At 37.8% G+C, this 18752-nt stretch overlaps 1 protein-coding gene across 3 annotated transcripts in view; it reads left to right on the top strand.

Annotated features, from left to right (window-relative positions):
• Window positions 1–1716: 1716 nt before the first annotated feature.
• BOLL (boule homolog, RNA binding protein) overlaps window positions 1717–18752 on the top strand; it is a 73541-nt gene continuing 56505 nt past the window's right edge. For 2 of the 3 annotated variants that reach the window (XR_006713078.1, XM_045480631.1), the window contains exons 1-6: window positions 1717–1854; window positions 5450–5593; window positions 8574–8665; window positions 10521–10575; window positions 12401–12476; window positions 15719–15846. Coding sequence is in view for 2 of the 3 variants with exons in the window: in XM_045480631.1 (XP_045336587.1) it covers window positions 1834–1854; window positions 5450–5593; window positions 8574–8665; window positions 10521–10575; window positions 12401–12476; window positions 15719–15846 (516 nt within the window). In the remaining variant the exon portion in view is untranslated. Of the gene's footprint in view, window positions 1855–2743; window positions 2858–5449; window positions 5594–8573; window positions 8666–10520; window positions 10576–12400; window positions 12477–15718; window positions 15847–18752 lie in introns of those variants that run through there. The other variant, XM_045480634.1, reaches the window with a different exon arrangement.

Below are 18752 nucleotides of genomic sequence, written 5' to 3'. Positions count from 1 at the left end.
TATTAATGTCACTTTTAATAGTTGTTACTGCTAACTTTTTAAAAGCACATGTCAAAATGGTTAAGCTCATGGGGCACCTGGGTGGCTCAGTCAGTCGACCATCAGACTCTGCCTCAGGTCAAGATCTCACTGCTCATGAACTGAAGCCCGGAGTTGGGTTCAGTGCTGACAGCTCAGAGCGGTGGAGCCTGCTTCAGATTCTGGGTCTCCCTCCTCTGCTCGCTCTCTCTCTCCTTCAAGAATAAATAAATATTAAAAAAAAAAAATTAGGGGCGCCTGGGTGGCTCAGTCGGTTGAGCATCTGACTTCGGTTCAGGTCACGATCTTATGGTTCGTGAGTTCGAGCCCCGCGTCGGGCTCTGTGCTGACAGCTCGGAGCCTGGAGCCTGTTTCAGATTCTGTGTCTCCCTCTCTCTCTGACCCTCCCCCGTTCATGCTCTGACTCTCTCTGTCTCAAAAATAAATAAAACATTAAAAAAAATTTTTTTAATTTTTTTAATGGTTAAGCTCATGAATCGTCAGAGAGATCCCAGTTAAATCTCTTATAGCTTTAGCTCTTAAGAGCGTTAGCTCTTTAGCTCTTATAGTTAAATCTCTTATAGCTTTAGCTCTGTATCTATAGATACAGTAGTATCTATTTGAAGGGTTTCTGTGAGAACAATGAAATGATATTGATTATAAAGCACTGTGACTGGCACAAAATGAATTCTTGATAAATGGTAGGTGCAATAATCATCAGCATTATTACATGTTTACTTAGTTGTAATTATTTACAACTTGATTATATATTATATACCGCTTATATATTATATATTTATATACCATATATGTGTGTATAATATTACATTATGTATTATAGCGGCGATATACAGAACTCTCAGCTACCTTTCACAGATATTTTTTACAAAGTACTCTTTCAAAGGCTATCCCAAGGCCGCCGGAGCCGCTCCAGTCAAGCCGCACAATGCTCACCCCCTCTGGCGAGCGAGTGGCCTCGTAGCAGACCGGCTCCCAAGGCTGTTGCTGCGGCCGGCCGGGCGGTGCTCAGCCGCGAGGGGCCCGCGGGAGCTGCTCCGGGCGCCAGACTGGGCTGCGCGGCGGGTCCCGGCCAAGCCGCCCGCGCCGCCCCGCCCGCTAGCGGGGATGAGTGACGGCGACAACAGGTGCAGCGCGGAGTCCCAGGCTTCTCGGGAGTCCCCGAGTTTGGCGCGTCAGGCCCGGGGGGTCAGAGTTTGACTCTGGAAACCGTCCTCCTGGCCCTGCACCAGCCTTCCGAAGTCACCCCTCAACTGGCCTCTTGCTGCTTAGTAAAGCCTGAGGTCACGTCAACCTCTCGAAACCCACCAGTCCCAGACGCCGACTTTCCTCCAAAGGGGAGAAGAGAGGAAAGTGTGCGGTGCATGGTGCTTTGCATAACCGTTCGCTGTCTCCTCCCCAGCCGTCCGAAAGCAGGCGAGAGTGGCCCCAGAGCCGAGCCCTCGTCTGCACACCACACGTCCGCCCCGACTTGCTGCACGCTCTTCCCTCCCCAGACGGCCCAGCTCCGCGACCACGGGCCACAGCCGAAACCGCCCGCCCGCGCCGCTCCCCGGCTTGCTGCGCCCGCCCGCCCCGCCGCCCGAGGCGACGTCGCCTGCTCCTCCCCACGCCCCCCTACCGGGTGGCAGGTTCAGGTCCCGGGTCCGAGCCTGCGCCCCTGCAGCTGCCACTGCCGCCGTCGCCGCCAGGGGGAGTGTCCGTCGAGAAACGTGGTGTTGCTTCCTTGGTGTGAAGGTGCTTTCAAACTTCAGGTTTCTGATCCTTTCCCCTGGGTTCTGAAGAGCGTAGAGGAAGATGGAGACCGAGTCCGGGGCGGTGAGTACGGCAGTCAGGGCCTCCGGCCCCGGGATAGCAAGGGGAAGGAGCAACGTGGATTCCGTTCCTGAGGGGCTGGAATTGTGAAATCTAGGGCCCAAACGCCCGCTATTTTTTCGGGAAGAAACGTGGACAGGATGCCCCATCGACCACCGTGAAGAGCGGCCTCCCTGCAGGCCCCATCGGGTCGGGTCGTGGGGTCGGGAAGGTGGGACCACCGGGCCAGGACCGGGTGTAGGCTGGCTGGGGGACCTCGGAAATGGCCGGAAGGTTTCAGGAGGCGGCGGGTGGCCGGGTCCTGTACAACAGGTGGGGCTGGGCTAGAAAAACAGCTTTCCCGCCGAAACCGGGCTCGGCACCGTCTTTGACGCCTGCTCAGGCCGGACTCCGCCCAGACGCCCACCGCAAGGGATTGCCAGGGCAGCTGACACCGCCTCTCCCTGGCTAGTCAGTGGGGACCGGAAGGCCGGAGAGACCTGGAGGGAGGGGTGGGGCACCGTGGCCCTGGACGGACCCGGACGCTTTAATACCCGGTATGCGCCCGAGACGCTGAGGGCCGGGTGGGGGAGGGGCGGGAGACGAAGCAGGCCTGAGGAGCCGAGGGGCTGAGGCGAGGTGCCACTGTGCCCCGCCCGCCGCCCCGCTGGCAGCCAATCAGCGCGCGCCACGTGAGTGCCGAGTTGTTGCCGACGCTCGAGGCCACCGTCGGTCGGTGCCGTTGAGGGTTCCAGCCACTGCTGCTGGCGGGTTTGCGGGTCAAAATTTCTCGCTGGCTAGCCTTCTTTTCCCTCCCGCACTTTGGTGGGGAGGGGGTGGATCCTCGTGTCAGTGCCCAAGTTCACGATGACCCGAGAGAACCCGAGGAAATTGTCGCAGCGGCCATATCCTCCAGCGCCTCAGCTTGCTGGCCTCGGAGGGGAAGGAGCTACGAGGCCTTGACTGCGACGGTTAGCCTGCCCTCTTCCCGTTGTCTTCGCTGGCAAAGTGGATGATAGATTTCGAGGTTAATTCTCAAGGGATGGAGGCAGTGAGGGCACATTACTTTGAAGGAAATTTTTAATAAACTCTTTAGTGCTAGAAGTTTTGCTAAACTAAGAACCCTTACTTCTAATCTAACAACACCTGCCTAAGTGCTTTTCATACATTTGCAAAATTATTGCCGGTGGAATCTGAGGCTTTATTAGCTCAGTGCATCGCCAACCTTCTCTGAGGAATTGAGACATTTCTGCTTAAGCCTTGTCACTACTAACATTAAGATATTTTCTAGGTTCTTTTCATATTGTGTTCTTAAACCCTCTGCCTAATGGTTGGGATATCATGAACAGGGAGAAGTGATTCATTCGTTTGTTCAACAAATTATTTATTGAACACCTGCTATGTACCATCTCCACTTTAAATGATCAGTGAACAAAATAGGCAAAATCCCTTCCCATATGAACATTGCACTACATTGGAAAGTGGTAAGCAATAAACATATATAAACTATATAGTATATTGGAAAGTGATAAGTGGTAAGAAGAAAAATAAGGCAGTAGGAACCCACAGTACAGCAGGAGCCTTAGAAATGAGAATGAAATGAAGAGGATATAAAAAGTTGATGTTTTTCCTTTCTCGGTATCATCTAACTAGTTTCTCAAGATTGGAAATAAAGCACCTGTTCACTTTTGTTCATGTCCTTTCTCTGTGAAAAATAATGGAATTGACTTTTATTTAAACAAATTGGAGAACAAATGAATTCATCTGTCGAACTTGTTTTTCAGAAGAAAATTTCATGAAGACTGATTTTTAAAATTTTACAATCTGTAAACAAACAAGATTGTATCTACTAGAGCTATGCTATTATCTCTAGCAATGCAAATCCACAGTTGAAAAATAAAACTAAGCATCCCAAAATCATCATTCTCTGCACTACATCCTAGAAGTAAAGTGACTGAAGTTACAAATAACCTCCAAATGCCCAGAGAAAATGCTTTTAAGATTGGTTCCCCAATTTCTTTATTTGGAAACTACAACATAGCAGTTATTAAATGTGATGATTTTTCTGTGGGTTAATAGGTGTTTTTATGAACTCCCTTTTTAGGAATTTGTGTTGTTCCTCCTTAACACTAGATGCAGAATAGAACGCAATGAGGTCCAGCCTGTAGCCCTGTAGTCTCTACTGGCCTAGTCATTTCTCTGTATATCTTGAAGGATTGACTTAGGGATCATGGTTTTATTGGCCAATTAAGTGAGACAGGAGAGCAACTATGAAAAAAAACAACTCCATTATCTATGTTGGAAATTCATTTTCATGTATTTGTGTCTCAGAGAATTGAAATTCTGAAACCAAGATTTTTGAAGCATACTCATTTAGTACATTAGACTGTCTGAGAAGCCTGTTTAATGTTCCCAGAAGGAAAATAATTAGCAAGTGCTTAAATTGGTTTCTCTTCAAAATTCTATTCTCAAGTCTTGTTTTTTTCAGATGTAGGTTAAGAGCTTACCATCTTGCCATTATGCAAAGGCATATATGTTAATATATGTTTATTAGAATCTAAATTAGGCCCCCAACTTAGAATTATAAACATGTATGTACTGAGTTCAATCTTTGGTATAAAAATTTATGCCTATGAGATATAGGTATGTAAGTTTCTTTTTTCTTTGCAAAACCAATTCAATCTTCAAATTGACAAGTGCATTTAAAACTTTGACTTTAGAGTTAAAAAACAGTGAACTTGAATGTCAGAATTTATCAACTTGTCAGTGCCCTTTAGCCAAAGACTACCAGGAACATACTGTAGTTCACTAAAGTTGGGCGTATTGAATTGTTGCCACAAGGAAGAGCATGCACCATGGAGCCTTTTGGTAAGAGGGTGCTAGAAAAGAACTTACTATGGGATTTAGACTTGTGTTAAGCTCTTTTTAGATAGGGTTTAAGGAAGAATGGCTTTACTGTGAGATGCATGTTGTCAGAAAGTGGGAGTAATTCTGCTAATTTTTATCTAGAAGGCAAGAAAAATAGATTGAAACCAAAGCTGTGATTGATAAAGATGGAGCAGTTATACATATCAGCCAGGATAGAGGGCTGTTTGATCATTCTTATGGTTTGGACAATGCTTTTGTTTTTGTCAGAGTTCAGACATGGTTATGGAATGGTCTTGTTTTTGTTGTGATCCATCACAATCACAGAGTAACTTTGCCTAATGCCTGTTAACAAGAGAACAACCATAGCCTAGCTGTGAGTTCGAGGCCAACTCCTAACAACACCAGAACAAAGCCAGTTCCCAGCTGTCAGGGATGCTTTTCTCTTTCTGTTTTTTGAGTTTAATATTCCTCAATATTTATAATATTTAAATTGTATATTTAATAATAATTCACAGAAACATTTTAAGTAATTAAGATTTTCTCTGTAGTGGAGTAGATTCTACATTTCCCATATTTTTATTGCTCCAAAAAAAGTATTAGTTCTAATTATAATCTTCATAATATTAGACTAAAATTAAAGTCTAAAATATTACATTTTGTCTAAATGACTCATCTTTTTGAAAGATATTGTTTTCAGCCTGCATCAAACTTCTACCCAATGCTAAAAGTTTAAAAGAATTTTATTTTACAGCAACCATCAAATCAGACGCACACAGATTCATTATCTCCATCCCCTAATCCTGTGTCACCTGTGCCTTTGAATAACCCAACAAGTGCCCCAAGATATGGAACAGTGATCCCTAATCGCATCTTTGTAGGAGGAATTGACTTTAAGGTACCTATTTATGCATGTAACATAGTGTATTTTTTGCATTAGAAGTTATTTTATTTCTCAGAAAATTTTTGTACAACTGCAAAAATAACAATTGCTATTTCCATAATGATTAGTAGGTTTCACATTGTCTTATTATAAAGAATCTTTTCAATACCAGTGTTGGTTAAAAAGAATATGTGTAATTTCCCATACAAGGAAATTGAGGCTCACTGATATATCTGTAGGCTCCTAGCTTCTTCGTGACAGAGTGAAGACTAGAATCCCACTATTTTGACTCATAGTTCCATATTCCTTATTTCACCATACCACACTAATTATACTTTATTATGTCATACTCCAAAAAAAAAATAATGCATGGTAATAGTTTCGGAAAAAAAACGCAATTTTTTTAAAGAACACAAAATTTAGTCCTATGAATTTGTTTCTTTTTTTTTTTTATTTTTTTTTCAACGTTTATTTATTTTTGGGACAGAGAGAGACAGAGCATGAACGGGGGAGGGGCAGAGAGAGAGGGAGACAAAGAATCGGAAACAGGTTCCAGGCTCTGAGCCATCAGCCCAGAGCCCGACGCGGGGCTCAAACTCACGGACCGCGAGATCGTGACCTGGCTGAAGTCGGACGCTTAACCGACTGCGCCACCCAGGCGCCCCTGAATTTGTTTCTTTATCCCAACTTTACTCTCAAGTTCCTATTGAATAACCTCCTAAACTTCCATCAAAATTGCTTTCTGCCATCTAATTTAGAATCTGCCTGGGTGGCGCAGTCGGTTAAGCGTCCGACTTTAGCCAGGTCACGATCTCGCGGTCCGTGAGTTTGAGCCCCGCGTCGGGCTCTGGGCTGATGGCTCAGAGCCTGGAACCTGTTTCCGATTCTTTGTCTCCCTCTCTCTCTGCCCCTCCCCCGTTCATGCTCTGTCTCTCTCTGTCCCAAAAATAAATAAATGTTGAAAAAAAAAAAAATTAAAAAAAAAAAAAAAAAAAAGAATCTGCTCACAAAAAAAAAAAAATGTCAGAATAAAACATCTTAACATTAATACACTTTAATAATGTAATCAGTCATTCCACTCTTTCAGAGAAGCTTAGTTTGTGAGATGTTTTAGCACCCCCATTTGGGAGGTAGTAGTAAACACCTATAGGAAAGGTTTGCATGCTATTTTAAGTGGAATATCCTTACTTCTAAGTGGATATGTAGAAAGATTTCCAAGTTTCCATATTATATATTGAAAATTACAGGGATAGTTGTCTTTCTTAATTAAAAAAAAATCTTTGTGCCAAAGATGTGTCAAATAAATTTGACATTTATTACTCACTATTTCCCTATAATCAATCTTTTGCAATTTGGATGAAAATACTTTTTTTCTTCTCAAGAGAAATGATACACATACTGTATTTGTGTATTTGTCAAAATAATGATTTTTAAGCAAGTATGTCATTGGTTCACTAAACATGAATAAAAATGATTTCTAATGAAATGCTAATTTTTAAAAAGATTTTCTGTTTCTATGAAAAATATTAATGGCTGACCATAAATATTCGAGTTGAGTATTTTTGTTCAGAATTAATTTATATCATAAACACTTAGTATATTTTTAAATAAATTATCAATAAATGGAAATATTCATATGGTTAGGCTATTCTAGGTTATTGAATTTTATCAGCTACGTTATGAACTTAAGAGGCCATTGTTAGAACACAGTTGTACCTTTAAGGTAACGGCTAGGGTTCCCTCCCTGATACTTATACCGTTTCCAAAACCATAGACAAATGACAACAAGGAAATAGTTTTCTGTAGTAGCAAACAGTGTCAAACTTTTTAAAACTCTTCTTTTTTGGAAGCTTATAGCCCATCCCTCTTGATACTTAATCATCTTGACTTTGTCTCCTTATTTTTCAACTAGGAAGTAGAGCTGCAAAATTGAACTAGTGATTCTTCTATCAGAGAATAGTTTGAATTGTTTTCAAATCTCTAACAGAAATTCTTCTGGCATTGGTTCCATTTGAGTTTATTGAAATAAGAGGCATTTAGTTATTCTTAAGATTATCTCAGTATTTGTCATCATCCAATTTACCAGGCTGTAGGCTACCAACTAAAACCTGATAATGTATATAAGAGGCATCACACTGCTGTTGGGCATGCCTTTTTCTGTGTATATAAAGAAATTCTTTTCTAAAGATATTTAAAGTTTCCATGGGGTAGTTATACCTGAACCAGAAAATGAAATTACAATGAATTTAGTGTGAATATTGTAGGAAAAGATAAAATGAGTGTATTATGAGACTACTGCAATTAAAACCATCTTTGTAGATATCTTGTGTATTATAGTCCAATGATGATTCAAATTTTTATTTTGAATATTATGATGTCATTATTTAGCTGAAATGCATGTTGAGTACACATAAACTATCTAAAAACTCTAAATCTTGTAGCTACTTCATTGACATCACAAATCGAGTTCAAGTACTTTTAGAAATGTATTCCTTTCCTAAGACCTTACTGTTCCTGGAGACTGCTGATTAAAATAGAGGGACTGGTATACACCAACAACTTAGTTCCACTGCCATGACCATGGGCCTCTCTGAGCCACAAAAACCAATAGTAATATGCCCTTACTATAGTTATAGCCGTGCCTAATTCAAGTTATTTTTTTAACTGGTCAACAAGAATTCCTTTAAATATGAGTGAACTTTCTTTTTGTTTTTAAAGCAATTCAGCTTAAATTTTTTTCACTGATTATAATAGTTTAACATCATAGTTACTGCATAAAGCAATGTATTTACATTGGTTTTAATAATTTAGTGGTTTTATATACTGTTTTTATGCTGAGAGGCATTCTTACGTTTATATTACTATTTGTTTACAATCTTTTCTATCTCCAAAACAAGCATAAGACTTGTTTCATTTTTTAGCAATTAGAGGATATTTTAAAAGCCATTAAAAGCTATTAAAAGCAATTTTTTGTGTTTTCCTTTTATGCCATTAGACAAATGAAAATGATTTAAGAAAATTTTTTTCCCAGTATGGGTCTGTAAAAGAAGTGAAGATTGTAAATGACAGAGCTGGAGTGTCCAAAGGGTTAGTATTGCTATAGATAGTACATAGAATTAACAATTGTATTTTTATTGGCTTACTAGATTTGGTGTGCTAACTTATTTTGATTCCATTTTTTAAAAAGAGAATTTCATGCTCTCTTCTTTCTTCTTGCCTTTAATCTGCATTGTGTGTGTGTGTGTATTTTGGCATGGGGGAGGACACTGTAATATTCCTTAATTTGTTAGGAAGCTATTCTTGCATTGGCTGAGGAACTATTCAATGTTATGTAGCAAGCATTTAATGTTGGGTAACTAATGTCCAGTAGTTAAGGAACCAGAAGCTAAAGGAATCAGATGCTCTTGGAATTGTGTGCCTGCTTTAGACACGAGATAAGGAACAAACCTGAGAAATATAACTCTAAAGAGAATGATTTTTAATTGCCAATCAAAGAGAATAAAAATTGAGAAGAAATCAGGAGGATTTGTCTAGAAATGGCTAACGACCTTAGAGCTATTGCAGTGGACTGGTTTATACAAAAGCCAAATCTCAGAGAAGAGGTAGTTTACATAGTGTACTTACTTAAGAAGTTTGATAGCAAAGTTAAAATGGGTAAGACAGAACTTGGTTGTAAATTTTAAAAAATAAAAAATAAAATTTTAAAAAATGAAATAAAATATCCATGGGAAAAAAATGGGTAAGACAGTGGAGATCAGTGAAGGATTATGTCCATTTTCTTGAAAGAGAGGCAGGACATACATAAGAGAAAGGACTAACAAGGTAGATAGAAAATTCTACTAGAGGGAAGCAACTTGTAAGAATGTCAAGTGAGCACTTTGGAAGAGATGGGTTCCTGGAGAGATGTTATTTTTAAACAAATGAGATACTTCTCAGACTGACAAATAGTATTAGGAAGAAGTGAGATTGTAGCTCTTGTATTTGGTTAATAGAATTTGCAATATTTTGGTAATATCCATTTTTTACCACTAAAAACATAGATATGTAAACTGTATTTTATGCCTTTTCCACTGGGTGGTGTATGTGTTCTATCAAAAATTTAGTGTAAAAGTATTTCCTTAATCCTTGTTTAATGTTTGGGCAAATAGAAAAAGAGAAATTCTTTGTTAGAGGAAGAAACTTTTTATATAATACAGTAACTATGAATTGAAGAAAATAGTCAAGATATTTAACACTACTCTAGTTTCCTTAAGTTACCTAAGTAGAAATTATGCTTGGCAGGGGGATATACTGTTTTATCTCTTTCATATCTTTTTGTCTATCTGTTTTGGCTTTTTGGACATTGCATTCAAAGTATATTTGTATCTTGAATATTATATGAATTGTACTCTGGAGGTAACAATTATCCATGCAAACAGCAGGTAGAAAGTCTGGGATGTACATATTTTTTATTTGTCTTTGGGAAATACTAGTAATTGCATTATCAGTTTAGATGTGCTAATAATAATACATCCATATAAATAAACATTTACCAATTTAAAAAAATTTTGTGTTGAAATTTTTTTCCCTACTCTGATTCCTATTTAAGCCAAACTTCTATTATTTTAAAAGGTGATTATGTCTCTGTACCAAAATTTATTGCATCCTAATTTGTAAGCCAGAACTTGAATCTTTCATGCTTTCCTGATTTATATACAAGTCAGATATGAAACTGTTTGAAGATCCTGGTTTGTTTGTTTTTGTTTTTTTTTTTTTTTTTTTTTAGTGTCCTGACTCTAAGAGGAGGTGACAGTGATAAGCTGTGAATGATTCTCTTAAATTTTGCATGCTGGGCACCTTAGAAAACTGCTCACTACTACAGTGGCCCATGCTTAAAAGAAAAAAAAATTAATCTTAGTATAACTCTAATGTTCTAAAGAAAATAATTAATGCATTTTTTTAGGTATGGTTTCATCACTTTTGAAACACAAGAAGATGCACAAAAAATTTTACAAGAGGTAAGATCTCTTAATGTATTCAACTTCCTTTTTTGAAACTAATTCTTTAGGATATTTGTTTTAGTATTAGCATTCCAGTACAATGATCAATTGCTAGAAAAAAAATTTTAACTTATTTGCATCTTAAGATTGACATTGGTCTCCAAAAAAATTGAATTAAAAAAAGATTAAGGGCGCCTAGGTGGTTCAGTCAGTTGAGTGGTCAACTCTAGATTTTGGCTCAGGTCATAATCCCAGGGTCATGGGATCAAGCCCTGTGTCAGGCTCCACACTGAGCGTGAAGCCTGCTCGCCATTCTCTCTCTCTCCTTCTGGCCACTACCCTGCTCACACACTCTTGCTCTCTCTCTCTCTCTCTCTCTCTCTCTAAAATTAAAAAAAAAAAAAAAGTTGTTGGCTTTTTTTTAAGATTAAACAGGGGCGCCTGGATGGCTGAGTCAGTGGAGCATGTATTTCTTGATCTCAGGTCTATAGGTCTGAGCCCCAGGTTGGGTGTAGAGATTACTTTTAAAAACATATTTTTGGGGCGCCTGGGTGATAGCACTTTGAATTCCTACAAACACTACAACACTAGAGTGAAATTATCTGAGATTACTTCCCTCTTGTGAAAAACATTATATAAACTAAGAACATTCATAGAAAAAGTCTATAGCCTGCAGTTCAGTGTAATAACTAAATTTGGTAAATGTTAGTTAATTTTTTAAGGAAAAAAATAGTTTTAATTATATATTAAATCACATGCAGCTGATCCCCACTATTCATACTAGTTATGTTCTTTAAAGTCACCATGAACACTGAATTGGCAAATATTGGACTGCTGTTCCTAGAAGAAATACAAGACTAGGTTCCCACAAGTTTCTGGTTACATTATTTTCTTCTTTGTTTTTTTTTTTTTTAATGTTTATTTATTTCTGAGAGAGCACAAGCAGGGGAAGGGCAGAAAGAGAGGGAGACAGTGAATCTAAAGCAGGCTCTGAGCTGTCAGTGCGGGGCTTAAACTCACGAACTTGTGAGATCTGACCTGAGCTGAAGTTGGACACCTCACCAACTGAGTCACCCAGATGCCCCTACGTTATTTGCATTAACCAACTAATACATAACTTTGTTTTATGTGTGTTTCTGTTTAAAGACTTCATGTTAAATATATATTGTTGATTCATTAACATGGAACTCCTGTTCAACAGCATAATGTAACACATGCCTGAATTAAATTCATGTAACACATATTTTCTCCATAAGGCAAATGACATTCTTCTTGTGCTTGGGAATACTAGCCAGTACCTCAGCACCACACTTGAGGGCTATTTTAAATAGCAAAATAAAAAAGATAGCAAAATCACCAACATAAAACACAAAAATGCAAAAAACATGGCATTAAACAGAACATGAAACGGACTCTTCACCGTAAGAGCTGAAACAAGAATGGACAGAGTATTCCCTTGTTTGACCTTAGCTGGGACCATATATGTCAGGCAATTAAAAATTTTCACCTCTCTGCTCATGTCCACTAGTAATCACTAAATTGCTACAAGTATTGATTTGGGGGTTACATACATTAAATAATTTTAATGAATAGGTGAATTCCCAAATATGGGATCTATGAGTAGAGGCTTGACTGTATTCCCATTAAAGAACTAGGGTCAAAGCTTTGGAACCAAGATTCAAACCCATATCTTTAATATTCAAAGACTTTGTCCTTTCCAGTATTCCTTGATGCTTTCAAAACTATTATAGTCTGAATTTTAAAAATGTTTCTCACTAGTTTTTCACTATTGGTTTTATAAAACAGTAGTGCCAAAATAATAAAAAAATGTTTTTTATTCTAGGCTGAAAAACTTAATTATAAAGATAAGAAACTGAACATTGGTCCAGCAATAAGAAAACAACAAGTAGGAATTCCTCGTATGTATTGAGAACTAATGCATTTTCCAGTATTTTTACATGGTTCTTTTTTGAAATATTAGACTTTTTCTAGAATTTAATTAAAGAAGGTCAGACTTCTTTAATTTAATAAAGTTATTTCAGCAAAGTTGGTGATCAAATGAATATTTCTTACAAATTAATGTATGTTAGATTTTCAGAGGGTAAGGAAAATTTTACATAAATAATGGTGCTTACATATATTACATATAATTACATCTTTAAAGGAAAACTCTTCTAAAATAAAAATATAATTTAAAATTACATAGGTAATTAGAAGTAATTTGGCATTATGAATTGGAAATTTTTATAATTAGAAAAGTAATTTAAAATTAGAAATTTAGGGGCGCCTGGGTGGCGCAGTCGGTTAAGCGTCCGACTTCAGCCAGGTCACGATCTCGCGGTCCGGGAGTTCGAGCCCCGCGTCAGGCTCTGGGCTGATGGCTCAGAGCCTGGAGCCTGTTTCCGATTCTGTGTCTCCCTCTCTCTCTGCCCCTCCCCCGTTCATGCTCTGTCTCTCTCTGTCCCAAAAATAAATAAACGTTGAAAAAAAAATTAAAAAAAAAAATTAGAAATTTAAATTTAAAATACTGAAAATAAAAATAAAGAACCAATATCAGAAACTCTAGTTGTATGGTAGGTACTACAACCCAACTAGATGTGTCATAATTATCAGAGGGAACAATTCCTAAAGCTTTAATAATTGGCTAAATTATGTGCCTTTCTCAAATTTCTGCAAGGTTTTCAACTCTACTCTTCTTTTTTTCTCAATCTTCCTATTTATTGTATTAAGCATCTTTACAGTTTACTTTTTACCTAAATATTTATTAAACTCTATAACAGTCTTTGGCTAGAAAATTCACAACTGAATTTTCTTATTCTTCCTTAGCTGTGTCCTAGTGTCCACTGGGATGTGTAAAACATTAGGTGTTTATTGTACATCTGTTAACAAATTAATAGTTGTACTCATTTGGGTGGTCTATTTTAATTTAGAAGTTAATCAAGTTTAATTTTGACTTAGTTATTTGTTAATTTAGAAGATAAGTGTGCTCAGTAGATTAATACTTTTTTCTTGTTCCAAGAATTAAGCTGTTGACACGTAGTAACCATTTTTTATCACCAGCAGTAGGTATAAGTAGTAATGTTCATATTATGACCCACAAGTTGCTAAAAAAAAAAAAACAAAAACAAAAAACAAAAAACATGAATCACTATGCTGAATGCTTTCAATCAGGTGGTGAATTTGAAAAGTATAGGGTTAAGTAACTATATAACCAAATAGTGGCATTAGCCTTCAAATCCAGGACAGGTTGACTCCAAAGCTCATTATACTTTTCTGCAAATAAATATTAAGTATAAAAGTAGATTCTCAAGATACAGGGGATTCTTATCTCAATTTTTTCTCAGATCTGTTGCTTTTTTTTCCATCTCCATTACCAACATTCTAGTCTGAGCTACCCACTTTCCTTGCCTTGATTACTGGAAAAGCCTCCTAACTGGTCTTTCTGAATCCAGTCTTGGTACCTTCCAACCTATCATACACAAGGAAGCCAGAGTAATCTTTCAAAAGTGCACATCTTAAGTTATTTTCTGCTTATTTTTTAACTGTCCTTTATTTTTCTTCCCATGCTTTAGCCATCTAGCCTCATCTCAGTTCCAGAACATACCGTACTCCTAATATACACTATTTACCTAGAATGCTCTTTGCCATTCCATTAAAATCCCATTCATTCTTTAAAGCTCAGCCCAAACATCATTTCCTCACAGATTAAATACAATTGGAACATTCATACTACCTAGTATAATAGACTACACTACGTCTTAATGTATTTATCAAAATTGTCTTAATTGATTGTGTAGTTACCTCATAACTATCCCACCAGAGCCTAACTTCAATACAGTATGTCCAATTTTTTTCTTTTTTCTTTTTGGCTGTATCACCAGCCAAGTTCAATGCCCTGTAACTGTACTGACTTAAAATTCATTCATTCATTCATTCACTCATTCATTCATTCATTCATTCAGCAGATAAACCTGTGGTTCCTTGATTATCTTTGGAGGGAAATCCATGAAGTTCATGAATTGTGTGCAAAATTTTGTTTCAGTATATATCTCTGAGAAAAGACTCCGTGACTTTCATCAGATTCTCAAAAGGATGGGATTAAGAATCACTAAAGTAAGCAGTAACAACTCTAGATGAAATACAGTGAAAATATAAAGGCTGAGAAGCAGTAGTGCTGCTTAAAATGGTAGGCCAGTGCTACTCACAGTGTGGTTTGCAGCCAGTAACAGTTCACTTGGAATCTGTCAAAATGCAAATCCTCAGGCCCTATCCCAGACTTACTGAATCTAAATCTCTGCAAATGTGGCCCTGGATAATAAGCTATCTGGGTGATTCTAATGTATGTTAAGTTTTGAGAATCACTGATATACTGGAAGAAGGATTGCCAGTTCCAGTAATTTACATAAATTTGCTGGTCAAGTACTTAATCTAACTTGGCTTATATAAATTTTCCAAGTGTTCTCCTGACAAAAACATACATATTTTTTAATTTGGGGGGAGGAGTGTAATAACTTGATCTGAGAAATGAGATGGGGACCCAGAACTAGCCACATGGAAGATTTGTGGTCATGTTTGTGACAGCAGCAGTTACAGCAAAGGGAAGCTAGAGAATAAGAGTCACAGTGTCAATGAATTCTTGTGAGAGTAGATCCAAAGAATTTGTGGGGAAGAACCAAAATCCCTTCAGGAAAGTATGGAATCTTTTCCAACCTCACTGATTTCATCATCTTTGGCCTTTTACAAATAAAAGGTCTTACTAAGGTCTTAGGAACTTTATTATAGTGTCTATAGTCTTCAGTTAACTTTATAATTTATATTTATAAAAATAATGGCCTTGCTGATAATAATTTAAATTGTTAAGCTTTGTGTTTCGTTACATTGGTACTAAAATCTAAGTTAATGAATTTTTAGTATTCTTTTTTGAACTTGTTTCTTTTTCTCTTATTCACCTTAAAGTAATAAAAGCTCTAAGATAGTAAGTTTGAAAACATATATTTCAAAGTTACTTTAACGTATGGAATTTTTTTTTAATTTGCAACATTCAATTTTTACCATAACTATATAGGTGTATTAAGATAAACATTTTCAAATGTTCAGAAATTACCATTTTAAAAGAAAATTGAACATTTTAGTTATTGTTATTATTTAATCTTTGCTTTAGGTTCCAGTATAATGCCTGCAGCTGGAACAATGTATCTAACAACTTCAACTGGATATCCTTACACTTATCATAATGGTGTTGCTTATTTTCATACTCCAGAGGTAACTTCTGTTCCACCACCTTGGCCTGTAAGTAATTTTCATCATAGAAGGTTTTCCATCTATTCTATTGATTTTGTAAAATATTTATTTCTGAGATATTTCAACCACAGACAAGCACGAATAATAATATAATCGCCATGTAGCTACCACTTAAATTTAACAGATGTTAACATTTTGCCATATTTACTTAAGTTCATTTAATAGGGGGAATAAAATATGAGAAATTCAGGTAAAGTCTCCTTGCCCCCACATTCTTACTCTTTTTCTCCTCAGATATATCCAGAATATATAACCAGAATGTCTTTCCTATCATTTTATGGTTTTTCTACACATGTAGGTGTCCTTAAACAATAGGTAGTATTACTTTGGGTGGTTTTTAAACACTATGTAAATAATCTAGTTTTTCTTTTTTTTTTTTTTTTTAATTTTTTTTTTCAACGTTTATTTATTTATTTTTGGGACAGAGACAGAGCATGAACAGGGGAGGGGCAGAGAGAGAGGGAGACACAGAATCGGAAACAGGCTCCAGGCTCTGAGCCATCAGCCCAGAGCCTGACGCGGGGCTCGAACTCACGGACCGCGAGATCGTGACCTGGCTGAAGTCGGACGCTTAACCGACTGCGCCACCCAGGCGCCCCAATAATCTAGTTTTTCTATTCAACATTATTTTTTAGAGATTAAACCATGCTGATGCTAGTATATCTAATTCACTTTTAATATTTTATAATATTCCATTATATCAGTGTATATTCCCCTATTGATGGACATTTTAAGTTTTTTTTTCTGTAATCAAGAGTGCAGTGAACATCTAGCTCTTGTATGTATTGTGTGAGAGTTTGTCTAGGAAAGTGGTCTTCAAAGTTTTTCTTCTACAGCCTCTAAAAATTTTCTGAAAAATTATAAATAGTCTCACTCATTTTTAAGTTGACACCTTAAATTTGTCATAATTTTATTTTTTTAATTTTTTAATATTTGCTTATTTTTAACAGAAAGAGAGACAGAGTGTGAGTAAGGGATGGACAGAGAGAGAGGGAGACACAGAATCTGAAGCAGGCTGTAGGCTAAGTTGTCAGCACAGAGCCTGACGCAGGACTCAAACTCACAAACTGTGGGATCATGACCTGAGCCAAAGTCAGACACTTAACCAACTGAACCACCCAGGAGCCCCTGAAATTTTAAATAATGTAGGAATATTATATATTGTGGAGTATTGTAGATTTATTTTAGATACATTTTTATAAAACTTTGTAGCTGTATATTTCGTTTAAGAAGAAGTGTTGTGGGGTGCTTGGGTGACTCAGTCGAGGGGCTGACTCTTGATTTTGGCTCAGGTCATGATCCCAGGGTCATGGGATCAAGCCTTACTTCTCTCTCTCTCTCTCTCTTGCTCTGCCCCAGTGAGCCCCAGACTGCTCACAGTGTGTGAGTTTGAGCCCCACGTCAGGCTCTGTGCTGACAGCTCAGAGCCTGGCGCCTCCTTCAGATTCTGTGTCTCCCTCTCCCTCTGCCACCCACCCCCACTCACACTCTGTCTCTCTCTCTCTCTCATGCTCTGTCTCTCTCTCTCTCTCATGCTCTGTCTCTCTCTCTCTCTCTCTCTCTCTCTCAAAAATAAATAAACTTAAAAAAAATCTTTTTTAAAAAAAGGATGGAAAATGTCTGCCCTAGAACTCAGTTAACAAAGTTAGCCAAATAAAACTTTGTTTCTATTAGAAAATTCTGACCTTTAATATTTTTATAATGTTTAAGTTCAAATGAATGAGTTAGTACATATTCTTGTGACGATCATGTAACTTATTTTGTTCCCTCGATGAAATAAGGGACCATCTCCCCTTTAATATTTCTTTTTTTTTTTTTTAAGTTTATTTATTTTGAGAGAGACAACAGGGGAGGAGCAGAGAGACAGGAGAGCAAGAATCCCAAGCAGGCTCCGAGCTGTCAGCACAGAGCCTGCCACAGGGCTCAGTCCCACAACCTTGAGATTATGACCCGAGTGAAAATCAAGAGTCGGTTACTTAACCGACTGAGCCACCCAGGCACTCCTCCTCTTTAATATTTCTTATATAAACTCTTTTTGCTTTGCTATCTCCTATTTTTTAAGGGCATTGCCTTCTTGAATTGTTTCATGCCCTGTTGGTATTTATATTCCAGAACAAAGCACTATAACAGATCCAGGATGATTGAGAAGTGTGTTTTTCATTGAAGAAGAGTAATTGTGAAAGGAGAGTTATGAAAAGAAGACAGACACATAGTATGCAGACACATTCACAAATCAAATCAGGAAGGAGTACATGTGTTAACATCTAAAAATTAATACTCTTGGAGCACCTGGATGGCTCAGTTGGTTAAGCATCTGACTCTTGATTTGAGGTCAGATCATAATCTCACAGTTTGTAAGTACAAGCCCCACGTAGGGCTCTGTGTTGACAGTGCGAAGCCTGCTTGGGATTTCTCTCTCACCCTCTCTCTCTCTCCTCCCCTGCTCACGCACTCATGTTCTCTCTCCCTCTCTCTCCAAATAAATAAATAAACTTATAAGAAAAAAAATTAATACTCTTAAACTTATTCATGCCTATGTACCACTGGAAAAATTTTGTATTCTCCTGCTGTAGCAGGATTCTCACACAGAGAGTCGTGACACCGAGGCTTTTTAATTTCCAGAAAGCAACTTTATTCGTGCCGGCACCACTCAGTTGGGTTCATACCCAAAAAACTGAGCACCAAACATGTAGCATAGGTTTTTTATGCATTTTCTATTTCTTTGTCTCCCATATATGGTAACATACACACACATGCAGTCTGATTAAGTGTTCTCAATTTACAACGTCATGAGGGATGTTGTCACATAGGCACATAGCCAGGTTACCTTGTTTTTTGTGTTTGTTTTTTTTTCCTTTTCTCTCTCTCTCTTTTTGTTTTCTCTCCTTAGGGAG

This window comes from Leopardus geoffroyi, chromosome C1 (assembly GCF_018350155.1).
Source record: "Leopardus geoffroyi isolate Oge1 chromosome C1, O.geoffroyi_Oge1_pat1.0, whole genome shotgun sequence".
In the NCBI taxonomy this organism is placed as follows: domain Eukaryota; kingdom Metazoa; phylum Chordata; class Mammalia; order Carnivora; family Felidae; genus Leopardus; species Leopardus geoffroyi.
This window is presented reverse-complemented; position numbering and strand designations above follow the sequence as displayed.